Source organism: Manacus candei, unplaced genomic scaffold, assembly GCF_025592945.1.
Source record: "Manacus candei isolate 608988 ecotype Guabito, Panama unplaced genomic scaffold, ASM2559294v1 h1tg000003l, whole genome shotgun sequence".
Classification (NCBI taxonomy): domain Eukaryota; kingdom Metazoa; phylum Chordata; class Aves; order Passeriformes; family Pipridae; genus Manacus; species Manacus candei.
In genome coordinates, this window is record NW_026138051.1 from 101,077 (window position 1) to 128,486 (window position 27,410).

Genomic DNA, 27,410 nt, shown 5'->3' on the forward strand with positions numbered 1-27,410 from the left:
GCCGGGCGACGGCGGCCGGGCGGCGGCGCGGGCCCGGTGCGGCGCGGCCGGGGATGAGGCGGCGGCAGCGGCCCCCGCGCTCCCGCCGGCGCTGAGCCCCGCGCCCGCACCTTCCCCCTTTCCCCTTCCATCGCGTTCCGCCCTGGCTCTGCTCCTCCGCGCCCCCTCCTCTCCCATCGCTCCGGCCGGCCCTTCCCCCTCCATGCGGCGGGAGCGGCCGGAGTGGGGCCCGTGCCGCGGCCGCGCCGAGCCCCGCCGCCCCTCAGCTCTTCGCCCCCAGATCCCGCAGGGAGCCGCGGGCGTTGTCTGCAGCGACAACAGCGGGTGAGGCCCCGGCCGGGGGCGGCGGGCGCTGAGGGCGGGCGAGGGCGGCTCGGAGCGGGGGGGCGGTGGAGCCTCCCAACCCCCCCGCGGAGTCCGCGCGGTGTGGGGGGCGGGGCAGAGCGGTGGGGCGCCCCCTGCCGCCCGCCGGGCGCGGCCGTGGGGCCCTGCCCTGCTCGGCGGCCCTGCGCTGCTCGGCGGCCCTGCGCTGCTCGGCGGCCCTGCGCTGCTCGGCGGCCCTGCCCTGCTCGGCGGCCCTGCGCTCCGGGCAGCGCGGGGAGCGCCGCTGCCCCAGGGCGGGCGTTGTCCCGGAGGTGCCGCTGCCCGGGGGCCGTTGTCCCGGCGGGGCCGCGGCGCCGGCGGTGCCACCGCCGCCCTGCGCGCACCGGGAGCGGCGGTGCCTGGCCTGGCCGTCCGTCGCTGCGGCTGCCGCCCGCCCCGCATTGGCCGCCGGCTGGACGAGGGGACACGGGGCCTTCGCGGGGACCCGGCGGCGCCGTCCTTCGCACAGCCCTGCAGGAGCGGGCTCGGGGTCCGGGGGCTGCTGCGGCAGCGCAGGTGAAACGGCCTGGACAGCTGGGGACACAGCCGGGAATTTGGCCTGGTTTCATTTAGCAATTTTAAGTAATTTTAAGCGCCGAGGAGGGATTGCGAAGGCTGCCTTACCGCGCTGTTTTAAGAAGGTGTTCAGTGTCTGAACAAAAGAAGAGTAGCATGAAACTTGCATTAGCGAAAAAAGGTGGTGAAATAAGGAAATTACTTTTGTAGAGGGTACCTGATGCGTGCAACTTACATCCTTCCATTTTGCTTTATAGTGCAACTGTGAATAAGGAACTGCTCACTCATGCAATATACGTGAGGTTTGAGATGCTTTTTCTGATCAGTTAATTTAAAAATGTTATTTTTTCATAGCCATCTGCTGTTCCAATTGTCATTAAATAATTCCGAAATTATATTTCACAAGAGCTGTATATTTCCTTCACAAGTTAACAAACAGTAAAATTGAATCAAAAGCTATATTGGATCTTCTGATAGGTGGGAATCTGAATTCAGGTTTATTGAGATAGGTGTGATATTGTTTTACATTTTTTTAATCTTGCAATGTGTTTGAGTGATTAACATGTGTTGTCATAAATGGGAAGAAAGAATAAGAAGAATACAAAAATGCTAGTCATTTATGAACTTCCATTATGCCTATCAGTAGTTCTGAGTGTGCAGCATTCCAGGTCCATCTGATTTCTTGTGCTTGGTGTGTTTATTGAAATTGAAGAGCCTGTCAAGTAGTCTTTTTTGTATAGGGGCTATCCTTTACTGATGAAATATATCTTTTGCTTGCCAGATGTCATAAACAAACTATGATATGTAGAACTGAAAGGTATATTTCACAAGTGTGGCTAATGTCACTTACAAAATTATCTTGGCTTCCTGCTGGAAAAATGGGTTAGTGGGAATGTCAAGGTCATCTTCAAATTTAGAATCATTTGGCTGCCTTTCGAATATGTCTTTTCTTCTTCAGTGTGATATATATTTCCCATGTATTAGTCTTGTGGCTGTCGATGTTTTCCAGACCTGTGATATATTTGTCTTCTAAAATAATATTTAGCAAGTTTTAAAAGAAGCAGTCTGTTAAGCTTCCTAAGTCACTTTCATTTGAATGACCTCTATAAGATGTATTTTAAAAAAAAGAAAATCTAACTGCATACAAACACACCGTTCAGAAAGAATGGACAGAAAAAGGGTTAAGCGGATGAATGGATACCAATGACACTTTATATGCTGATGAACTAGTAAGAAAGTGAATTCTTACTGTCAACAGCTATGAATTAGGTAAGTTCTGGCTTTCTGTTCTTTGATCATTCTGGATGCCTTTTCCAATGCAAATTATTCCATTGTAGACATCTGCTGGATTTGACTTTCCTAGCCACTTTACAGTTTGCAACTGAAATGTCATTTTGTTAAACACTTATAATTCTACTATAGATCTATGAATAACAGAAGTAAAACAAATTGCTTCTGTCACTTGCACTTTGTTACTGTTTACATCAAGAGCAGAAGCATTGGAGCTTTTGGGAATGAGGAAGGCAGCAGGGCTTGGCAAGGTGAAGAAAAGCAATTTATAAACTCACAAGGAGTTCCCTGGTGTTGCCACATTGTAAATTAGTTTGATATATTGATTTGTCCATCTCATAATTTGAAAAAAAAATGAAAAAAAAAACAAATTACTGTAATGCTACCTGCCTCACACACCTCTGAGAATGCTGTCCTCCTTTGATCATGGAATCTGCTAGACTCAAAGAGCTTTGAAGAACCATGTGTTCATGGCTGGACTAAGATACATTTTTAAATATATAAACTTTCACTTTTTCACTTTTTGTAATTTTGTTGTAAAAGGCTATTTTTTTCCTAGACATTATAAATGAAAAGGGTGTTTGACTAATGATACTGGTACTTTTAAAATGCTTTACGTCTGTTAATGTAAATGTGTAATGTGGGATGTTTTTTTTTATTTCCTGTGAACTGTCCCTTTTTGTTGATAAGCTGTATTTGATATGATATATTCATGGTAACACAGATAATTCATCTGGAAATAGGAATACCATGACCACCTTTACAGATGTAGGCTTTCTGCTGCCATGATATGTAGGTGTTGTGTTTGATGTATTTCAGAGTTAGCAAATGTATTTGGAAGTGCAACGCTAAGCAGTATAGCATCTCCTGAGATGTCCTTTCATTCTTCTGAGGTGGCCAATTTATTCATGAGACTGGCCATAATAACTCTACATTAGCTGGCAGTTTTGATTCAAATATATATGTTCTTTTATATTTAAATAAGTATTTTAGCGAAGTATCTTTGAGTTGTAAAGGTAGCTATTGTATTTGATTTTCTTACATGAATTATTTTTGACATTGCTTGCTAAAAAGCAGATGGATTCACCCTGTCAAAATAAAACCTAGGCTTTACATGGTTTGTTGTAGGCCTCTTCTAGAATTTCATTAGGATATCATTGTACAGTGTAACTAAAGTGTTTTACAAATCCCAGCATAGACCAAGGTGCTTGTTGGTTCCACAGTTGAAATATAACAGCTCCTTTTCCATATTGATTCCATCTGGAGAGAGACCCTTCATCAAGATTAATATCGGTTCTGATTAGCTGAGTCAACTTCTATTTCAGTTGACTAGAGAGGAATGCTATAACAGGGACAGAGCATCAACCTTAGGTTAAAGCCAAAGGTTTAGACTTAATTATCTTCAGTGAGGACATCCACAAGAAGTTTACTGTATGCACTCCTTTCATGAACGCACGGACACCTCTGTCAAATCACATAAAGTCAAAACTAAGTGACTATTTCAAACTAAAACGCCTGACTCTATGCTTTTTCTTTTTTTTAAGATCAAATACTAGTTTCCACCTCTTTGACAAGTCTCCTTTTTTTTTGATTTCTACGTGTTCCTGATTTAAAAAGCAAACAAAAAACCATCCCTTGAAACAAATAACCTATCACACAAAACAAAAACCTTCCTCAGGCCTTGGCCCTATTTAGATCTCCCTTTAGTTGCTGGAGCATGGGGATTTGCTGTTTTCACTTTCAAATCCAAGTGGTAGGGTTTTTCTGTTGTCTTTTGATGATGACTTTCCAGCTTCTTCACCTTGGAAATGAACAATGTTGTCATTGTAAGAATGAAGGAATCTTAGTGTAAAAGAATAATCAGTTTGGATTGGACCTCCTTTAAGTGGTCATTTAGTCCCTTGCTGAAAGCAGACCTAATTAGCCATGGACTGACTTTGTTTTTTCAAAAGCAAGGTAACAGGTGTGAAAATCTAAAGTCACGAGAATCCTTTAAGCTCGTCTTGCTGTTTTCCATTAAGGTACTGTTTGATGCTCAGTAAAGCTACCATTTGAGGCTTACTGAGCGAGGTGTCTTTCTGTGCTTTAGGCATTTTTTAGTAGTTTCTAAAGTGGTTGTTTCAATTTATCAGAAAGCTTCTGTCCTAACAGGTGAGTTACATCCTGAGTTACAATCCTCTTGTTGAATGGCAGAGCATGTGAGGGTCTGTCCTGTATATTGAGATCTTTAGGATCAGAATACCCTTTGTTTTTCAGGTTTCATGAAGATTGATGAGATTTCTTGTTAAAGGAACATTTAATTTATTTCAAAGTACTGTTCTAAATATTCCATTACAAATTGAATTAGTGTAAGTTAAGATGATAGGATGCAACCCATCCTTGACGTGTCTTTGACTCAGCTGCAATCACAACTTTTTTTTTCCCTTCCAGGAGCATTAATGAGTCATTTAGATCTGCAGATTAGGTAGTAGGAATGCCCTCCAATCAGAATGTGGATTAGGAGAACCACTGTATTGCTTTGGTCACAGATTTAAATTAATTATCTCAGTTTGTTAGGAATTGCCCACAAATAATATTTAAGGGGTTATGTGTCTGCTCTTATTTTATGTTGTCAACTGAAGTGTAAATGTTGCCTTAGTAGGGACAACAGAATAATGCTAGCTGTAGCTCCTTAAGATTACTACAAAGGGAATATTCGTGGAAAAGGGATACTATAGGTGTTTGTTTACTGTATAGTTCTTTTTTTTTTTCTGTCCTAGGAAATATGGTTAAATACCTAATGCAATAGAAATATTCCTTTTCCTTCCCTTCAGAAGTCTGGCCTGTACTTTTACTTGTCTTTTGCTCAGTGCTACCTGTTCTTTTTAGGTTGGGTTAACTCCATACAGGAATCATGTATCTTAAGAAACAGCTAAAATGCTGCTTCCTCTATGTATAATTCTAACTATTCATCCTGTCCTTTTGAATTCATACTTATGAGAGTGACAAAATTAATGAAGTTTGAGGCAAGTTGCTTAAATTTTATATTAGCTTTGCATTTCTTTTCAATTCGTACTTGGGTTGTAGTTTGTAGGATAACAGAATGTTCTGAGTTGGAAGGGACCCACAAGGATCATCGACTCCAACTCCTGGCCCTGCACAGGACACCCCAGCAATCCCACGTGAGACGCCTGAGAGCGTTGTCCAAACCCTCCTGGAGCTCTGGCAGCCTTGGGGCTGTGCCCAACCACCCTTCGGGGGGAAGAACCTTTTCCTGAGATCCAACCCAGCCCTCCCTTGTTGATTCCTTCAGGTTCTCTGTGACATGCTAGACACAGCTTGTTCTTATGTATAGTCCTATACATAGTGTATTAATGATCACTGTAAGTATTTACTGAAGTAAATTTGAAGTACCTCGAACATTTAGGTGTTATTTTAGTTTCTTAGAACTATTTTTCAGTTTAACAAAACTCCATAATATGCTAAGAATGCGGTAAAAACAGATACTTTCCTACCAAGTTTTCTATTCTGTGGTACTATTTCTGTTGTATGGTTTGAGTTAAATCCTGTAGTCATCACTGAAGCAAAATGACTTCTTGGCAAGATCTCTTGGTAAAAGCTGTGGATTTGGGCCAAAGGATTAATTGCATATTTGCACAGTAAAGAATACATTGTTCTATTTAATGTTCTAAATCTACTATGACCCTAGTATTTAATAGGTTTTATTTTGGATTTCCAGAAGTGGCCTTACTTTCTCAGACTTCTAGCTAATCAAAATGCTTTTACTCATTTCCCTGGTGTCTGTTGGTAGGTTCATGTTTTTTTTTTTTCCTGGCATTTTCTGAAATGGTCTGTAGGTTAATTTCTGAATCCTTTGTGGAAGGTTAGCCATGGAAAAGTGCCACAGTTGTTCAGTCATACTCTTTAAGCTCGGCAGACAGTGTTGCAGGGCAGCTACCTAGTTTTTGTGATATACAATATTACAGTTTGAGATAAAATTCTGAGCACTGTCTTTGAGGTCTTATTTCTGATGCAGTGCTGTGCTTTTCTGTTTAGTGTCTTGCTTGTTATGGAGAGGCTGAGCACAGTAACACTGCAATTCGGTACCGTTTCTGCTTAGCTGAATGAGGAAGTTTTCATCAAGGTCAGCCAAAAAAAAACCAAAATCTAACTTTGTAACTTGTGGCAACTCAGTGGCAAATAATGAGATGTTCTTTTTAAGGGTCTATTTTTTTTTTTTTTTTTAAGTCTTGATTACTAGAAATGTAATATTTAGTCTAATGTTGATGAAATAGAACATAAAAAGGCACAGTTGCGCTCATTAACTTTCACAGCCTGGGAAGTAATAAGTAGTGACTCTTGTATATAATTCAGCTGTCTTGTCATTGTTGAAGGACACTGTCACTATCTGATGCCTTGTGCAGTAGTCCAGCCAGACACCAATCACTTGCATTCAGCAGTGTTGAAAAGAAAAGTGAGAAACTTAGGTCCTTAGAGTGGTAGTTGTACAATTACTTTCTCTCATGACAATGCTTATATAAGATATTTTTGTCTACCATGATTGGTTTTTTCTTGCCTTTGTGTTGCAGGATGTTGTTCCCCTTTTTCACAGGTGCAATTGTTTTTTTGAGATGCACTGTAAATTTAATCTGTGTTTAAAAACCAAACTCTCCCTTCAGAAAAACTCCTACCCAATCCCTTTTCCAACTGTCATGATGAGCCTGTCATCTTCTTCATACTCTAGAGAGAGTCATGGACAATTAGGTTCCTAGCTTAGGTGTTTTGGTTAAGAGTCTGTGGCATGATTTCACGAATCTAGTTTTTCATATCCACAGATATTCTCATCCAGTTTGAAAATTACCTGGTCTGCTGGCTCAGTGGCTTACCCTACATCGTTGGCACTGCCCCTGAATTTCCAGAGTTCTCAAACAGCATTCATGATGTTCTTAAACTGAGCCAACTGTGGTAAAGTGATTTTAGGGCTAGAGGTTGGTGAGGAAGGAGAACAACCATGTGACTTTTAAACACTTACAGCATTTGGGAAGGGAGAACTCTATTTTACTTTTCTGGAATGCTCTGTGAAATTTATTAAGTGATACACTGACAGAATCAGAACTTATGTGTATATGTATATATATGGCCATATCTATCTGTCTATTTATATGTGTGTGCATATGGTGGGTTTTTTCCATCACTGTTCAGTGTAGACAAGACACATGAAGGCACAATAAGATACATAAGATCATAAAGACAAAGCTTAGTGGTATTTCTAAAGTAATTTCTGGTTTTCTATATCCTGGTGTATGGATTCCTCAAATTCAGTCCTCTCTGCACAGCTGAACTTTTTCTACCATTAAAAGTGTTCTGTCAGCATTTGTCAAGGAAGAATATCCCCTTTAGGGTTGGGTGGTGGTAATAATTACATTCATCTGGATTGGTGAGCCAACACTGAAAAATCTTCCCTTGCCCTTTGCCTCTCTAATAAAAGAGTGCTAAGTCACATTCCTTATTGTTCTTCTCCAAAGGTGGTTAAGGGAAGGAGAGAGACAGATGGAGAAACAGAACTGGCAAATTTCTTTTTCTTTTAAAATACTACCTCTGAATTGACTCAGAAAGGAGGAAGCTTCTAAATAAAAATTATTACTAACCACAGCTAGCAGGCTATTTTTTCAGTTGCTGTTTCAATATTTTAAGGACAAGGTGTTCACTGCTGGTGTAAGGTGCTAGTACTTTACTTTAGATTTAATGTATGGTAGTGGTTTTTTTCAGAGAAGTCATAGTAGAAAAAGTAAAATATTTTTCTTTATATTGTTCTGAGTTTCACTTGATAAAAGACTGTACAATATTAGGCCTTTGATTTGTGTGAATTTAATGTTTCTCTTTTCATCAGAATGACAGTGTTGAGACTTCTCAGCAATGTGTTGAGGCTGACATTGCATAGTACGGTAAGAAAAAATTAAACTGAATCAAAATGCTGTCATTTTTGTGGCTCTGATTATCAAGGGACTGAAAAGTCTGATCTGCCATTTTAACGCTTCTGTTAAAAATGCTACTTGACTTAGCGCATATTCTGCAAATACTGATTATACATATTTCTAAATTTATAAATGAACTGCAGATCTGTGCTCAGATCTTACTTTAGACCATCTCTAATTTATTAGATTAAAAAGTACAAGAAGGATTTGAACAGGTGTTCAATTTTAAGCATCTTAAAATTAGAGTATTCTTTTTAAATTAAGAACATTCCTCACTTCTCAGCGAGCAAAATATATTGTAAGTGATGTTAATGCCAAGTATTTGCATCAAAAAGCAGCTGGTTTTAAAGCCTAATATACTTGTTTTCCTTCACTTGTATGTATTTTGGACTTTTTATGGAAGCTGTATCAAAATATATATGCTATACATCTGTCACTGAACTTGATGCTTATCTGAGTGTTATTTGCTAAGTATGAAAGCTCTTAGGACAGTCTTAATACAGTTTGAAACTGTGACTACATCTGGATCCCTTTCCCCCCATGGCGTGGGGCGGCCCAGCTCTAGTTCCATTTCCATCTGAGGAACCACTCTGACGTCTTGAAGGATAGGGAAAGGGAACTCCAGCGTCCGGGGTTTCTTCAGGCCCTGAGCCTGGAGGGGAGAGGTGCCTTCCCCTTCTCCCCCCACCCACGTGGCTCCATGGCCGGCAGGGATACAGCACACCGGGCAGAGAGGAGGCAAGAGAGAGTTTATTGTTGGGGGGTTACATTTATAGGGTTTAGGAGGATTCACAGAGTAACCAAGTAGAAGTCTCAAGGGGCTTACAGGAACACCCAATCACAGGAAGGGGTTAACAAGGACCAATGAGAAACACCTCAGGACACCTTCCCAGGACATCCCTGCATGGGAGATAACAGTTGCTGTGGGGGGTGTTGGGAAGAAGAAGCATGTGTTTGCAAAGAGACCACGAAAAGCCATTTTGAGACATGTTTAAACAACAGTTTTCCCATATAATGCAGGTTTAGTGCCACAACTGCAAATTATGAGTATTGTAGTTCTCTAAAAGCATCAAATTCTGCAGTCACTTCAATTTCCAAATGGCCAACTTAAATAGGAAAATTTTCTCAAAAGCCTGTTTTATCCTGTTTTCCTACAGTGTTGCAACATTTGTAATTTAGATAAGTTAAGCTACCACATTTGTTACATGCTGAAAATAATTCATTCTAAAGTTCAAAAGTAAATTGGTGAAAGTGATTAATTCCTGTTGAACTACAATATATGTATTATTATATGCATGTGTAAACTGAAATGTGTTCCTGTTATCTCTGTTTAAATCATGATAAATATGAAAATCTAGTGATTCGAGGTATATATACATGCAGGCAAAATGCTACAAAGCTCCAACTTTTGCCTTTTTATTAAGGACAAGAGATAATTGCCTATAATGTCATGCAGTACGACTCTTCCAGTTTTTCATTCATTCTGAAATACCCAAATGTTAATTTTGGAATATTTTTCCACTTTTCTTCAGCTGTGAATCTGTCTCAGCAGATGTGTATCACCTAAGTGTATAATTAGAATGAGAAAAAACTACTGGTTTTAATTGTGACTCATATACTTTGTCAACTTTAAGGGCTTTCTCAGCAGATAAAATAATTCACTACCTCAGAAAATATTCAGAGTAGCAAGCAGTAATGTGTAATATCTGTGCTGCTCCTGAGATAAGAATACAAGATAGTTGTGTCCTCAGTGCCATGAAAACACCAATGTTGAGTTGTGTCACTTTTTTCATGAGCACTGTAGAAATGTGAATTTCAAAATCAAGGGCTAATCCAAAATCGTAGGCCATCTTGAGCTGCTCTTGGTTTGTATCCTCTGACAATAACTACTGCCTAATAAATACTGTTTTGTCACATTGCTGAAGACTTGTGCAATGCATTTTGGTGGTTGTTGGTTTGTTGGTGCTTTGTGCGTGTGTGTCGTGCAAGCTCAAATTGTAATGTCGTTAAAATAGCAATTAGTCACGTGTTGGGGAGGTTTTTAAGGATCAGAAAAACGTCCTTGGGAAGTGCCTTACAGTTCTTTATAGGAAGCACTGGTCTGTGCTGTAGCACAGTACAGTGCTGGAGATCTGTTGATTGTAGCATCCCTGAACACTGAATCATTTTTAAAAAGATTCTCTTTCTCTTTGTCTCTCCTTATAGTTTCCAACAGTGTGATAATTCCTTAATGGATCTATACTAACTTTTAAAAAGTATACAGTATAAGCAATAAGAAAACAAAAAAGTGGAAAATTATCTGCAAGGATCGTTCTGTTAATTGATAATTAGTGCTTTCCCCCCCCCCCAGTAATTTTTTTTTCTGTATGTAAGGGAAAAGTGAGCATAAAGGCAATGAGATAATAGAGAATTCTCAGTGGATCACGAATTGTTTCCTGAAAAAGAGGTCAACTAAGATATCCCTGTCCGAAGACTTTTCCTGAAAACTGTAATTTTATTCTACATGATGCATGAATTGCTTGCACTAGGTTAAATGTAATCCATGGTTCACACTTGTACTATTCAGTCCGATACTACCTTGAGAAATGTGTTTCAAGCAAGAATTTTGTATGCAGAGTTGAGATTATCACTCACAATACTCCTTTCTTCAGTGCCCTCTCTCAGTGGTCAGTGGGGAAATTTGGTCCTATGCTGTAATATTTTTGTTGTTGTAGTTTGATTTTTTTTGTCTGTTTGCTTCAGTGCTCCTGGCCCAACAATGTGTTGACCTTCATTGTTTAAAAATCTTAACCTTATGCATTTGGGAACAAATCCCACAGTATGCCAGTTCTGTGGATGCAGTAGAATGGAACAGTTAAGCTGCACGGAGGGAGCAACTGGCTAAGGATGGAGAGATGCAAGCTGTCTTTTCTCCTAGGAGTTCTTTGTACAAAAGTGCACATAGTTGTAGAGGTGGGCTCTGGAGATGGCCTCCCTCCTTTTCTGTCAACATGGCAGCTGATGCTAAAACAGATTATCTAACCTATTGGACAAATGTTGCCTTTTCAGAGATTGGCTTTGTGTGTTCAGTGTTGGAGGAAGGAGAAAGACTCCTTACTTTTCCAGAAATTACAATATCTAGGAATTGTGTCTTTTCGTGTGTGTGTGTGTGTGTGTGTGTGTGTGTGTGTGTGTGTAAGATCTGTGATATATCTTGGTAGAAAGAACTAAGCTGATAGAGACAGGACCTTTTCACTTCCAGTGCCTTCCTCAGAAGATCCTAAACAGATATGAAAAGGAGATTTTTATAAAACACTGTGATTTAGTTTTTCAATAGTTTGAAGATAACTAGAGATTTCTTTCTCTTTTAGCAGATTTTTAATTCCCATCTAAAATATTTGAAACAGTGAATATGACATCACAGACCACATATTTTTCTACAGCTATCCAAAAGAGAGATGAGACAGCTAAAATTTCCCAAGTTAGTGGCTTTCAACCAAAGGTTGACATGAACGAAAAAGACAAGAAACTCCAGGATGACTCACAGAAGTGGGTGTTTCCATAGAAGGAGCTTTCATAATAGATCCACCAGTCTATCACTAGCAACCAAAGAATAGTAAACCACAACACAGGACTGACAGAGAGCAGTTCTAGATATACAGAACTGTTTCCTCCCATGGATTGAGCTGCTTTCTTTGTAAGCATGACAGAAGTGAGTGTGCCAACAGTAGTGAATTGTTCTTAGAATTACATATCTGTGTGCGTTTTAAAATTTTTTTTGAATTCTGAATTATTTAGCTTTAACTATGATCAAAATATCTCCTTGTTAAAATAAGATCTTACTTTCAGGAAAGGACAAATGAAATTTATGATAAATTGCTTATATGATGTTAACAGAAAACTGGAAATATGTATGTGGAATTGGGATAATGCAACAAAATGGTAAAATCAGTTTATATGCAAGAGGATATATTATTTTCCAGCTAAAAAAGAGTGGTCAGAATTAAGAGCAAAACTTAAACAGTTGTCATTAACCAAAAAAAAGTTTGAAAAATCTAAATGTGAAAGCAATAGTGACAGTGTCACCCAGATTATTTTATTACTAAGAAAAAAAAATAATAACAGTCTCTTTGAGTGAGTCCAGTTGATTTAATTTCCAGTTGGGAAGGAACATATTTTGCTGGTAGTTTAAATTAATATATATGTGTTTATAAGATAATGTAAATTGGTCTTCTAAAAATTGGCTTAAATGGATTACTTCTGGAAAATAAATTGTTAAATAAAACCAGTGGAGAAGGTAGCAGTAAATTTGAAAACCCAAACAACCTCCTTTCTCTTCATCATACTTTAAAGGCTTTTTCCAGTCTTAAGAACATATGGCTTATCAGTCTTAGAAGATTTCCACTGGGAAGGGGGTTAGGAGCATTTACTAGAGGTGAAAGAACAGGCATGATAAATTTAACAAAGGCCAAAAACATTCTTGTGACGTTAAGCTTAGAGAGATGACAACTTCTAAAGAAGAATGGAGCTCTTTAAACTTGGATCAGCAGAATCGTACTGTTTGTCCAGTGCCAAAGCAGTATAGTGTCAATAATTTGAAAAAAAATTAGTCTTATTGCACATATTGTAAAGTGTCCCTTAGCTGAAATATTTTGTAAGCTGTGGATGCAGTGTGGTGATAACCTGTTTTTAAACCTTCTTTTACAGTAATTTTTTTACATATCCTTTTTTTTTTTTCCAGTTTTGGTACGGTACAAGGTTATACACAAGACCTAATTAAAATCCATTCCAGGTTAAGCTATTAATAGGGGGGCCCCCTCGGCCCCCCCCTCCTGTCAGGGGGTTACAGAGCCAGAAGGTCCCCCCTGAGCCTCCTTTTCTCCAGGCTGAAAAAATATGAAAATAATACGAATATATGAAAATATGAAAATATATGGTTCTTCTTTATTAAAAAACTTGATTGACTCAAAACTTGACCTTTTAGGATTTTTTTTACATATAAGTCATTAGCACTTTCCTTAATTAGCTTCCTTTCCTAAGGAAATTAGGCTTTTGAGCAGCTGTCTCTGCATGTGTTTGTGTTTTTGTTTGCATAACTTGTAGTGCAGTCTTGTGGAATGTTACTGTTTTTCCTGCTTACAGTAATTATATATTACTGTATAAAGAGTTTGCAGATTAATAATCTTTGTTTCACCAAGATAATTTAGTATTCGTTGTTGTTTTTAGGCCAATACGGTCCTGTCTCAGAGACCCTTTGACATTTTTATGGTTTTGATTATCAAATTTTATTGCTCTTCTAGAGCTGTTGTTCTCTGAAATCTCTCATAGGCAACAGAAACCCACCATCTAATGTAGGGAAATAGTCAAGAAAGAAAGCCTTCTGAGACTTACTGGCAGAGCTTTAAACTAGATTAATCAGGGGAAAGGATGTGCTTCTGAGTGTCAGAGAGGAGCAGGGAAACACCTGTAAATTGTCCCAAAGGAATTAGGAGAGATCCTCCCAAAAGGTAAAGAGGCCATTCTATGATTCTATGAGTGGTATATCAGGGGCTGCGATTTTCACCATCTTATTACCTAAAACCAAAAGGATGAAAACGCAGAATGAATAAGCTCTGACTTACATTCACACTGGTGATTCTTTCATTTTTCCTTTGTCACTTATAATGCTTTGTAAAATGTCTGTACTGTTTTTCAGAAGATACTTTTACTACGTAAAATTTTGGGTTTATGTTTATTATATTTGCTCTATATCACTAAATTGATATATTCCTGCATGTCAGCATTTCTGTTATTATTTTTTTGATTTTGGTATCTACTGAACGTTGTTCTGTGGAAAAAATTTAAAATTCTATTTTTAGAAAGAAAAACAAATAAAATTAAGAATGACAGAGATGCTCTTCTTGTAGCTACACTAGATGCAACTTTGCCACCAGGTCGGACTCCCAATATTTACATTTAGTCCCAATATTTACATTTAGTTTTGGCATTACTGTACATCAAAGGAGTTACACTGATGTACATTAAGGGAGTATTTATTCTATTATTTGCTGTTTTGGTCAACCACAGTAATTAAATAAGAGCCACTGTGGTCTCTTGTGGAAATAGGAATCCGATTTTTGAAAATACAGGTATGTTTGATAATTTCTGCATATAAATAATTTATGTGCTTGGCTGAGTGCTCATGCTCTTTTGAGGAAAAAATTGTCTTCTTTTAATGCTTGCTCATAGTCTGAAGGGATGTGAGAGATATGAGAGCAGATTAGAAAGGTGCATGAAAGAGAGATAAATTTATTGTTAGTTACAGTAGTGACCAACAATTCCCCCTAAGACCATGAACTAGACTTTTATTTATTTATGTATTTATTTGTTTGCTTGCTGCTTTTGGGTGCATGAGGAGCTTATTAAGAAACTGCATCTTTGACAAATCTTTGCTCCAGTGCCAAAATTGTGCCTCTTTTGAGAGTCATAAAAATTCTTATAGAAATCCTGGGAAAGAGCTTTTCATGCACCCACAGCTTATGTCTGCAGCATTTGCCAGCACAAAGATAACTGACCATGCTGCAAAAAGCAAGACTTATCAAAATTAAAAAGTGGATTTAAAATAAATGGTTTCTTCAAAACTATTGTTATTTTTCATTATTCACATTGGATCTTGCATTCTCAATCTGCTGTTCTGCAGAGGAGAGGAATTTGCAGCTTTCTGAAAGTAGACCTCTAGCCAATTACTTTGATAATCAATTTTCTCTGATTACCTGCGTTTTTATATAGGTCTTAGTTTACCATTTTATGTAAAATATATACTGCTGTATGTGCAATTGCTTTTAAAAACTTTTTCAAAATCTCCATGATGTTAGTTAAGCCCTTCACAGGTTAACTTGAATCTTCTAGTTAGTCAGACCTCTCTCTAGAATTCCTTGAACAAATATTCTTCTGGTATAAGACAAGAATTACAAGTTTGTATCCTGACTTTCTGACAAAATGCAGTAATATCCATCCTTGATTTGGGAATTTTCAGTACAATAGGTACAGTAAACACAGCACAAGATGATCATCTTGTAGGATATTTTTGCATCTTGTTACTGACCTTTACATGTCTAGCAGCCAGTTTAACTTGTTGGTTCTGATAGCAAACCCTTTCTAAAAGAGGCTGAAAGGGTTTGTGTTAAATTTCATGCGCACTGGAATGTTGGACAGTTGTTGCTAATGTAGACAGGCAGTTTCTGCAGTAGATGACAGCTTTCTAGTGAAGGTGGTGGGTCACCCTTTTCTGTTTTATTATCCTTAAATATTACTGAGATAATCCATTCATTCCAGCTGTAATTTTATTGTGTAAGAATTGTCTTTTTTTTTTTTTTTTGGTAGGTAGAGTAATTGGGGGGGGAGAGTTTAATTTGTGATTACAGAGACAGTGTAATTATAGGCTTTATTATGATCAGTTTTACATAGAAATGTGAATGACTAGGGACTTCTACTGACTTGTAAACAAAATCATTGTAGCTGAGTATTTTGCAGAATTGCTTGAAACCTAATTTTTAACTTTACTCCCTCTTTTTAAGGAACTTCATGTTGGTGTTGTTTATGCCAGAACACAGTAAGCAAGGCAAATTGACTCCAGCCTCGTGTAAACTTTTAACTGGCCATGATGCTATTGAATATGAATTCCAGGTGGCTTTGGAAATGAAAGAGAACTGAGCTCTCTGGCTGGAAGCTGAACGTGATGACGGCCTGGTCTATGGTAGGGAAGCTGAAAATGGAGAAGAGGCACTCCAGAGAAGACAGAAATGTGGAACAAGATGCCGGGGAATGCAGTGCTGAATCTGAGGAATGGACAAGCTCAGAAAGTGAGCCTGAACAACCATACTTCAGAAGCAGCTGTAGCACTACTCAGTGGAGAGAAAAGGAGGTTTCCACCAAACCACATAGGCCACTCTGCCGGTCCCCTTGTTTGGATCGCCCAAGCTTTTCACAGAGCAGTATCACGCAAGACTTGAAGGTAGATGAATGCAAAACAAATTTGGACAAGGAATACCAAGCTAAAATGGATTTTGCTTTAAAGCTTGGGTATGCAGGAGATCAGATCCAGGCTGTACTGAATAAATTGGGAGCAGATGCACTCATCAATGATGTTCTAGCAGAGCTTGTGAGACTTGGCAACAAAAGTGAGTCAGAGGGACAAAGCACTGCCAGCAGTACCACCAGTACTCTGGTGCCAAGAGGTCCTTGCCCAAAGGAAATTGCAAGCCCTGAATTGTCACTGGAAGATGAAGTTGTGGATAACAGCGATAACTTGAGGCCAATTGTCATTGATGGAAGCAATGTCGCCATGAGGTGGGTCTGCCTGTCACAATGTTTGAAATAAATAAATCACTAAAATGTTTATAAGAAAAATCAATGTTGATGGCAAAGTAATTTTAAGTCGTGTATACTGTTACACTGAAAATACATCTATTTTATGGGCTCTTTAGTCTAGGATTTTAATTATGCTAATTATGTAATTATGTAATCCGTATTCCAGTTCCCCTCCCCTCCTTTTAAACCCAAGTTCTCTCCTCAGGTCTTTTGTTCCAGAAATCTACCTGTAGTGTGCTTTTGTGTGGATGGTTTAATTTTCTGAAGTTCTTTGAACAATGTTGAAAATTGCTTCTGGACATTAAAAAAAGTAACTAAACAGGAGAGGAAAACTTGGTTCTTTTTAAAATTACATGCTCTGTATGCTGATGATATTCAGTGAACTTCACAGTATGTGGGCTCCAGCTGATCGAGCCTGCTCAGGATTCCAAGTAATTTAACTGTCGGTACAGGGATAATGCATGAGCTAAACCTGCACTAGCACAGCTGTGGTGCTTGCCCCACCTTGAGTCCTGCGCGCAGTTTTGGGCAGCACAATATAAAAAAGACATGAAGCTATTAGACAGTGTCCAGAGGAGGCCACGAGGATGATGAAGGGTTTGGAGGAGAAGCCGTGTGAGGGAGCAGCTGAGGGCACTTGGTCTGTTCAGCCTGGAAAAGAGGAAACTGAGGTCAGACCTCATTGGGGTCTTCAGCATCCTCCTGAGGGGCAGCAGAGGGGCAGATATCGATCTCTTCGCTCTCGTGACCAGTGACAGGACTCAAGGAAATAGCTGGAGCTGAGTCAGGGGAGGTTTAGGCTGGTTATCAGGAAAAAGTTCCTCACCCAGAGGGTGGTTGGGCACTGACCAGGCTCCCCCGGGCAGTGGTCATGGCCCCAAGGCTGCCAGAGCTCAAGGAGCATTTGGACAACGCTCTCAGGCACGTGGTGGGATTGTTGGGAGTGTCTTGTGCAAGGCCAGGAGTTGGACTGGATGGTCCTTTTGGGTCCCTTCCAAATCAGGATATTTTATGATTCTATGTACACTTGGCTGTGAGGTCAACACTAAACCAAGAGATACCTGTCCCATGCCAGTTTTGAACATGTCTGCAGAGTACAGAGTTCAGCTATCCAATGACTTGTTTATTATTGAGAAAGTAGAATTTTTTATGAGGGAGTTATTTAAAGACTGTTTAGTGATCAGTGATACAAAGATTTCTTCAGGTACTGTTCATACAATAGATTTCTTTGCTATCAGCCTTCTGCTCTAGAAGAATTTGTAATATGAATTATTATTTTTTCGATGTATCACAAAAATTCAGGTTTTTATAGGTGTATTGAGTACTCTGACTTTTGAAATACATAAACCCTTCAAATCCTATAAATGTATTTTATATACAGGATTTTCCAGTGCCAAGGGGTGGTCATATCAATCCAAAAGATGTTTCTATAAAGCAACATCATCAAAACTGGATTTAACATTTTTTTTTAATTTTTTTTTCTGTGCCTGTTGAATTTGCAGTCTCTGTATTGCTTGAGTTACTCCTGAGCATAATGTGGCAGCAACTGGAGAAAAGTGTGTGTACTCTTACTACTGCATAGCTCAAATCTGATGCTGTATTTATAGAATTATAGAGTATCTCAAGTTGTAAGGGACCCATAAGCATCATCAAGTCCAACTCATAACAAAATGCATATGCATCTGAAAATTTAAAAGGGTGTTAAATTCTGTAAAATCTAAATGTGTAAAAATTTAAAGAAAAATGCTTTTAGCCACTTTGCAGCTTCTGTATTCAGTATTTAAGTTGTGAGGACTTAGGCTATGCTGGTGATTCATAGTTATACAGAGGATATTAGTTCTGTCTGACTTTGATCTGCCTCAGGGTTACTTTATGTAAGGTCCTGAGCCCAGGAAAAGCAAACATCTTGCTATGCTACTATTGGAGCTATTGGAGCATAGCAAGAGAGACAGAGAATGACATCTCTGTCATTCTACAATAGTAACAATAACAGGAGCAACTTTGAAGTGAAATTTTGAACGACAATCCATAGAATAATGCTAAAGACAATTTTAATATGATGGAAGCCTCTTAATTATGCAAAATCTGCTCTGCAGACTGAGAATATCTGAGAAGTGCAAGGTTTATACACTTCTCATGCTTAAAAATAGTGTAATTATTGATGATACAAACAGAGATTGAGTAAGATGGTTAATTAAGATTCTCCTTGGTTTCTATCAAACCTCTTAAGAATTTCTTTTTTCCCTTTCAGAAACTTCTTAGGCCTTTTTTAAAAAATTAAACTCCTTTATCTGAATTGTGTGCTGTTTTAGAAACTCTTGTGTGTTTCAGAAAGCAAATTTTTCATGAGGATGGGACTTAAACAACTTTGACACGATTATTTCTCTACTATAAAAAGTCCTAATAAAAAATGTAGAACGTTTCTTATCAGAGAAACAGATTTTATTAATATAGATGTCTAAAAGCACTTACCACCCATGACAGCTAGTACTGTTCATTCCTTTTCTGTGGTAACGTTTTATGGTGTTACTTAAGGTAAGCCCATTTTGTCAGGGAAAGTGATATTTCTCATTAGCTTAGCTAATAAAATGAAAAAAACAGAAAAACCTGATGCGTATTTGTTTTTACTTTGGGGATCGTGAAATTTTACCATTTCTATAGTTTTTAAGTAGCAGGGTTGCTGTAATCTGATGGCTGAATAGCTCTGTACGATTGTCTTCTTCCAATTATGTAAGCAGGTCTAATAAAACTTTACAGACTTTGTTTTCCTTATATCCTTTGACCATGGCAGCTTTAGAAGAAAGAAAACAATCAAAACCACCACAACAAAAACCAAAACCAAATGTAACGTTTGTCCTTGCTGTTTCTAAAACTTGCATGTTCTTCAGCCATGGGAATAAAGAAGGATTTTCCTGCCGGGGAATTCAACTAGCTGTTGATTGGTTTCTGGAAAAAGGACATAAAGATATTACTGTGTTTGTACCTGCATGGAGAAAAGAACAGTCTCGACCTGATGCACCAATTACAGGTAGCGTGGATTTTCTTTGACCCCTTGGTTAAAAAGAAAAAAATAATGTCATCTTTCTAATGGGTCCCATGTACAGGGCTGTGGATGTGACATTGCATGATGTTGCACCCAACTGTTTGTTTGAAAACACTACAGTTTCACAGATGAACAAGCATTTCTGTGTAAACAATGCTGTGGGGTTTGGAACATTACTGGATCGTATGAACACTTTTGAGAAGCAATAGTCAAAATTTTCCCATTAGCAAACATTTTTAAGCATATAAGAACTCAGTCTTATTTGCTGGGTGAGTCTGAAATAAGTAGTAACAGGCCAGGGACTCAGTTAGTAGGGTTATCTTGAACACTGAAGAGGCAGCATGTGTTTTGACCCATACAAAGTACTTATATTTTGCTCTAGGCTAACAAGAAGGCTGTTGTAATACAGTAACAAGTGAGTTCTTGACACGTTCAGAAGACTTAGTAAAGGTACGTAGCTGTAGAGTGGTTATGAAGTTTAAATATTGAGTATTTACTCAGTGCTTTGAAACCTCAGAAATACAATGGCACTCTGCTTCTAGGTATTTTTTAATGATATGGGGACTGTATATAATTGCAAAATACTTCGTCAGAAAAGAGGGCAAGAATTTTCATATTTCAAAGGCTGCATTTCTTTATTTTAAAACCTTTTTAATAGCCGCTCAACTAAAATTATTTTACAGATCAAGAAATCTTACGTAAATTGGAGAAAGAAAAAATTCTTGTTTTCACTCCATCTCGAAGAGTTCAGGGAAGAAGAGTAGTTTGCTATGATGATCGATTCATAGTGAAACTTGCTTTCGACTCAGATGGCATCATTGTATCAAATGATAACTATCGGGATCTTCAAAATGAAAAACCAGAATGGAAGAAGTTCATAGAAGAGCGGCTGCTAATGTATTCTTTTGTGAATGACAAGTATGGGTTTTTCTTCAAAAGTAAGGGAATTTGCTAATTCTGCATCCTCGGGAAAAACTGATGAAGTTTCCTTTCTTTTTCTTTAGATTTATGCCTCCTGATGATCCTTTAGGACGCCATGGTCCAAGCCTTGAAAATTTCTTAAGAAAAAGGCCAGTTATTCCTGAACATAAGAAACAACCGTGTCCTTACGGTAAGTGCCCAAGTCAGATTGATTTAATGCATTTAAAGGTAGGTGAAGCAAGCAATTAACAGCTTTTCATTAGTGGAACAAAGAAATGCACCATTTTTCAGGTTGCCATCCAAGCACTATGTCCATTTTTCTACCCTTCATAAACATATTTATAAAAACAATGTAGCAGAGAATTAAGGTGTGTGGATAACACACCTTTTGCTATTTTATTCGGGTTTGTAGTCAAGGAAAGAGATTAATAATTATACAAACTGTGTTAAAACTGGTTCGTTTTATGTAGCACTGAGTATGTTGTCAGTATTGAAATCATGAGGCAGTAGGAAGAAACATGGTGTGTCTTGCCTTTGATGCAGTGATATACATTGATACAGGCAGCAGAGTCTCTGATTGCCTGTATAGACCAAATACGTAATTATTCCTTAGGGGGTTAATATAGAAATATTACTATTGAGAAGTGGTGAAAGATATAAAGCAAAAAGATAGCAACTGGTGGTATTGATGAGTTTTTGATTTATTTAACCTGAAAACACTTTTCTTCCAGGTAAAAAGTGCACCTATGGGCACAAATGTAAATATTATCACCCAGAACGTGCAAACCAGCCTCAAAGGTCAGTAGCGGATGAGCTTCGAATAAGTGCCAAATTATCTGCTGTGAAAACTATGAGTGAGGGAGCCTTGGCCAAATGTGGCACAGGGCCATCCAGCTCCAAAGGAGAAATCAGTTCTGAAGTGAAACGCATTGCCCCAAAACGTCAGTCAGATCCAAGCATTAGGTCAGTAGCTGTGGAGCCTGAGGAAAAGTTATCAGTAGCCCGGAAGTCCGAGGCCAGCTCTGTCCCGTCTCTGGTTTCTGCACTAAGTGTACCAACGCTCCCTCCACCAAAAAGCCATGCAGCTGGTGCATTAAACACTCGTTCTGCAAGCAGTCCAGTGCCAGGTTCCTCACAGTTCATGCATCAGAAATCCTCACTGGAACATATGTCCAGTGTGCAATATCCTCCTATACTAGTCACCAATAGCCATGGCACCTCAGTTAGCTATACTGACCAGTATCCCAAATATGAGTCATTGGGGGACCATGGCTATTATTCCTTACTCAGTGATTTCTCCAACTTGAGCATAAGTAGTATCCGTAACTCAGATTATTACGGGGCTGATACGGACCAGGGGATGTATTCTAGAAACTCAAGCCCCTGTCCTGACAATTGCTTAAGCCATACAAGTAATGATTCTTATTCCTCTTACAATGACTTGTATCTGGGTGTAGCAGATGCCAGTCCAGAAGACAATGTGAAGAACCACAGACTGCCATCGCAAAATCGTCTTCAGCCTTTTCCCCATGGTTACCATGAAGCCTTAAATAGAGTTCAGAGTTATGGAACTGAAGAGCCTAAGCAAACCCTTCGCAAACAGTCAGTTTCCCACTTAGGCCTACATGCCCAGCATCCAGTTGTTGGAGCACGGTCCAGTTGTCCAGGAGAATACCCTGTGCCTCAAAATGTTCATCCGTCAACTGCACAACCAAGCCGTGCCTTGGTCATGACAAGAATGGACAGTATTTCCGACTCGCGGCTTTATGAAAGTAACCCCACGCGGCAGAGACGGCCACCCCTGTGCCGAGAGCAGCACGCCAGCTGGGATCCACTGCCGTGTGCATCAGACTCCTACACTTACCACTCCTATCCACTGAGTAACAGTCTCATGCAGCCCTGTTATGAACCTGTCATGGTAAGAAGCATGCCCGAGAAGATGGAGCAACTCTGGAGGAATCCCTGGATTGGGATATGTGGTGAGCCACAGGAACCTCATATCATCCCAGAACATCAGTATCAAACATACAAGAACCTCTGCAATATTTTCCCTCCAAGCATTGTCCTTTCTGTGATGGAAAAAAATCCCCACATGACAGATGCACAACAGCTGGCAGCTGTGATTGTTGCTAAATTAAGAACAGGGCGTTAAAGCACTACAGCCTCTTTTGGATAAATGAAACTGTACAGCACATAGGACCCAGAGGAAAACTTACATGAAAGGGCCAATCTATTGTAAATATTTTCTACTAAGGTGGTATAAAATCCTGTACACAGTAGCAATCATATTATATGCTGAGGCACTATATAAAAGTTGATTGTATTGCAAATTTTAAGATTTTAAATATAGGGATTTTTAATAGTATTTTATAGGAAATGCATACCTTGCTGCATGGATAGCTCATTAAGAACTATGTCACATTCAGTGTCTCAAAGCTGTTACTACAAAATTAATGTTAGCAATTATGCTGCATGTATTAGTGTACACTTTCAATTTGCTTATAAATACCTAATCGGCCTCTAAAAGTATGCTCTATACACACCCAGATGACTTTTAGGGTTTCAGCTTTGTCACTGGACACTTCCTACTGGCATCTTAAATACTGAAGAAAAAGTAAATTTGATAAAAATTAAAATAATTTCTAAAAGGAAAAACTGATTTCAGTTTTTGCATGTCAATATGGTTGTTGGTACTTACATTGCAGACCTGTTTCTCAAGAGTTTGAATATCTAGTACATCGTCCAATATGTTGATGCAATCCAAAAGAACCCAAATAAATACTTTTTAAAATTAGGACCAAAACATACAGTGTAAAGGCACGAGTGCCATTCAATAAACTAAAAGTTTAACTGTAGCTTCTCTCTTCAGAATTGCCTCTCAAACGTGGAGCGAGCAGCTGCTGGCCCAAGTGACCAGACAAGCTGAAAGTAAAGTGCCAGTTTTACGTAAACTGGATTACTCAACCTGAAGCAGTGAAAATGGGATGTTAACATGGAAGTTCATCAGTACCTACAGCCCTTTCTCTGGGAGCAAGGATGGTGTTTGAGTGAGCCTGACATTCGAGAGGGCTGTACAAGATCAACTTGAGAAAGGGTGGAGGGGGAAAGGCTGCTTCTTGAAAAGAGATGCTCCAGTTTGGATTTGTGGCAAAGCTGTCCTGGTTCTTGCTCCTTAGATCCACGCAAAGGTGTGCATTTGCCTCGCGAAGGCTTTTAGAGTTCCTGTTTCAACAGGTGAGATAATTTTGTGTGGCAATTGTTTGCGCAACTGGTATCTTGCTCAGGGTGGAAACCTTTGTAGCTAAATGTCTCCAAAAGAGGCGTTTATTGGTTTTTTTAAGCTGCACTGACTGGACGCCCTTTTTTGAATCCACTGTATATTTCAACATTTTGAACCATGACTAACTCGACATGTCTCGAGCTAGGACTTGTTGACTTCTACTGTAGTTTTTTCATGAAAGTTGAGAAGGCCTGGTTTATGGCCTTTTGTTTCTTCATGAGAAGGTGTGACACTGCCTAAATGTTTCTTACTGTGAAACACACAGAACGTGAGGCTGCAGTCAGGGTTGTTTCTGGTGTTTTGATAATGGCTTGCATGCTGCTTTCTAGTTATCTGTTTGTCTGAGAAACAAAGTTACATCATTTCCTCCACTTGTGTTACTGTAGTGGTTGGGTTGATTCAAAATATCTCGTGGGCTCTTTATCATGTGCAAAATATGTTCCTGTCATATAAAAAAACCCCACAAATGAACCAACAACAAACCACAATTATGGGTGCAACTACAGTTAATTTACTGACATTTGATAACTGTATCATTGCACACAGGATAAATATTCTTGTGTTGGTACAGATGATGTATAAAATGACCATGTCATTATGCATTTGAAATGAGGTGACTTGGAGGTGACTTGAAGGTGACTCTGTATTTACCCTTGGTATTTAAAAATAACTGAAGTTTTAATTAGTTGGTTATTCTCTCTGGTAATGGGGAAAAAAGAAATCTTCAGACACTTATGATAGTTGGGGAAAACAGATTTAACTCTTGACCAGTTTTCAAAAACATTTCATATTTTTTATTTGCAAATAATTCTTATTCTCTTCTCTTGCATGGTATAAGCAGCTGAGAGCAATGCCTCAAATAGCCAGAAATGACCTTTTGTTTGTTGATACAAATTGTATCTCTTTTTCTTGATTGTATAAAAACTGTGTATAAAAAATAATCTCTAGATTAACTTCAGTATTACATTTTCACCACAATGTTTGTGACACCATGTGTCACAGGGAAGTAGCCCATGAGTAATTATGGATTTTTTTTTATTTAAAATGGGCACTTGTAGTTTATAGACAAACAAGGACAACTTTTCACAACCAGGTTTTATGTGCACAGATACTGTGTGTACATCTCAAAGCATTACATAGGTATCTTCAGTCTATTTATTAAGCAGATACATTCTTGCACTAAACTTTATGTAAAAATGTTGCTGTTAGCTCATCTGCATGTGTTTAAAATGTATCAGTAATTGCTATAGACCTTACTTTATTCTAACATTAATTTATAAATTATTTAGGTATGATATGAAGTTTATTGTGCACTCATGTTTTCCATCTTGCATGGAATTAGATATTTGTATGCAGAAAAATGTTTGTTCCGTTTTCTCCACTTATAAACTATTTTAAGAGAGGTTTAGTAGGTGTTTTTGATGTTTTCTAACATGGAAAACCAAGCAGAGATTTCTGTATGAAGTGTTGGGTGGCTTATGGAGATACCCACTTTTGTAGGATTTGTCCAGTCATTTAAATTTTCACTAACCTTTGTTTTAGTGATAGAATAATTCCTTTTTTAAAATGGGAATGCTATGCTAATACAAACCCAGCAAACTATTTCTCTAAGGCACTTCAAAGGCAAATTGTCTTTTTCTAGGAAGCTATTTAGCATCCACCATGCATAGTTACAGAATGGGCAATGGAGCCTTGTGGAAATAACCTGCAAATTTTGTGCTTATTTAGTCCTCCTTAGAGGTAATGAAACTTTTCTATGTGATGTAGTCCTTCCTGATCAATTACTTTAAGTGATAATTCAGTCATCCACGTCTGTTTTCAGATATGTTTACAAGACAATTCAAAACACTGACACATTCACTAATCTTTAGCGCATAAGCTTAGATTTCTTCTTACATGGAAGAGTTGATCTTATTAACACCTGATCATAACTGTCTATATTGTAAATATGACTTCATATAAATGCTCTTTTTGAGAGCATGGTATTTAAATGTTCTTAAAACTGTAAGAGAACAGTTCTAGAAACTATATTTTAATAAAATCCATGAAAATACAATTCTAGATGAGGGGGGGAAAAGTGTGAAGGTAAAATCACGGACTACTGCAGTCAACAAGAGTTAAGCAGTAGATTTTAGTGCTTTACTGGGGCCAGAGCATTCTCTGGGAGTTCTGATTTACTTATCTTCCATCTTTAGCTATATTACTTTCACATAATTTGTCACTTAAAAGTGTGTAACTTTAAACTCATAAATCAAAAAACAAATGCTTTGTGGGATGTCAGTCTAAGTTATTTAATGTTTTTTGTAAGAAATACATGTCTGTAGTATAGTAAATTGTAGATGATTTCACTGCTGTTAGTCTGTTGTTGTCATATTGAGCCGCAGTAGTTGGCTTTATTCATTTGTAGAATTAAACATTACTGTTTAATTGTTGTAAAATTTTATAAATCTCTTTGGGTTTTTTTGGTTGACCCAAATATAATGTAAGTCTTAATGACAAAATGAGTGAAAATGGATGTTAAACCAGTATGTGGTATTCTTAAATCTCTGTAGTAATAAGTGTACACTGCACTAGTTGCTGCTGCATGTAATTTATTTACTAGCATGAGTCTGTTTAGCTTTTGTAAAAAATGCTTTAACTTTAAACTTAAAAATAGGTGTGGAGTATGGTTGCTCAGAACAAGTAGAAGGAGCCTCATTGAAAAAAAACCAAATAAAACCAAAACATCTATGTGAGTTTCCCCCCTACCTACTTTTAATGCCAGTTTGTCTCAAATTATGCATTTTGGCATTTTGAAATTCTTAATGATAAAGTCAGAACATACAAAGAATTTGTCCAAATTATAAAGTTATAAAATACTTGGTGTCATGTGAGCATACCTGTGATGTACAGCAAACCACAAACAGGAACACCTGATTATTGTAATTTTTAAAACTCCATGCTAAGGAGAAGGAACATGCATCATTTCTGTGAAGCTTTGCTCCAGAGTTGAAATGTTCCTTGATCTTGATTTGCCAAAAATTTACTTGAAGCATTAGTATTCCAGGACTCCTAATGGTCAGATCTTTAGATCTGTCACGGTTACTTCTATGGCGAGTGTTCAGCTTTAATACTCCTCTTATGTACCCACAGCCTGTTGGTGTGACAGAGCCCTCATTGACTGTATTTCCTGCAATATTTCAAGTGGAAAAAGACAAGTGTACCATCACTTAAATTATTCTCATGCCAGTGTCTGGTTAGCCTTTGAAGAGCCATTTTACAATATTGATGATTTTGGTCTGTGGTATTTAAAGTTTGTAAATGTATTAAAAGAACTAAGAATCTAAAAGAAGTAGAGGCTATCACCTGTTCCCCCCTGCTCTGTGTAAACGTTTTGCACAATTATTTAATAATATGAGACATTATAGTTTATATATCTATAAATATATAAAAATTTCCTTATTTAATAAAACTGAGAGCCATTGGATTATTTGTTTCTAGTTTTTTTTTTTCAACCCTCTTTAGACAAGAGCTCAAAAAAAGCTGTTTTATCCAAAAAAACTGTTGTAGTCTGTCCAAATTATTTCTTGGTATTTTTTTAGCTGATTTATTGAAAAATCCCAAATTATCTAGGTGGGGTAGTGGCAGACACACACCAAGTGAACCTCTACCACAGGGGAAAAAAGTTAACATACGGTACAGTATTTGCCAGCACCACACATTCCTTTTTGAATTG

General features: G+C 38.4%; 1 protein-coding gene across 10 annotated transcripts; it reads left to right on the forward strand.

Moving 5' to 3' along the window:
- ZC3H12B (zinc finger CCCH-type containing 12B) lies at positions 1-27,161 on the forward strand. 10 transcript variants are annotated; one of them, XM_051792461.1, is made up of 7 exons: positions 886-2,148; positions 5,236-8,093; positions 15,659-16,430; positions 19,340-19,479; positions 20,178-20,412; positions 20,499-20,605; positions 21,147-27,161. In XM_051792461.1, the coding sequence occupies exons 3-7, from the start codon at positions 15,820-15,822 to the stop codon at positions 22,565-22,567; spliced, it is 2,514 nt and encodes an 837-aa protein (XP_051648421.1). In that variant the 5' UTR covers positions 886-2,148; positions 5,236-8,093; positions 15,659-15,819; the 3' UTR covers positions 22,568-27,161. The 10 variants fall into 10 exon arrangements, with proteins under 10 accessions (XP_051648433.1, XP_051648494.1, XP_051648421.1 ...); XM_051792483.1 differs by having other exon boundaries at positions 8,039-8,093; XM_051792493.1 differs by lacking the exon at positions 886-2,148 and having other exon boundaries at positions 2,159-6,292; positions 8,039-8,093.
- The last annotated feature ends 249 nt before the right edge of the window (positions 27,162-27,410 follow it).

What these genes read in the sequence shown, in the direction of transcription:
- ZC3H12B (XM_051792473.1), top strand. Translation starts at nt 15,820, where the DNA reads ATGACGGCCTGGTCTATGGTAGGGAAGCTGAAAATGGAGAAGAGGCAC. An exon ending in ACCTGATGCACCAATTACAG is followed by an intron (nt 19,480 to 20,177) that starts GTAGCGTGGATT and finishes ATTATTTTACAG; the next exon opens with ATCAAGAAATCTTACGTAAA. An exon ending in GAAACAACCGTGTCCTTACG is followed by an intron (nt 20,606 to 21,146) that starts GTAAGTGCCCAA and finishes CTTTTCTTCCAG; the next exon opens with GTAAAAAGTGCACCTATGGG.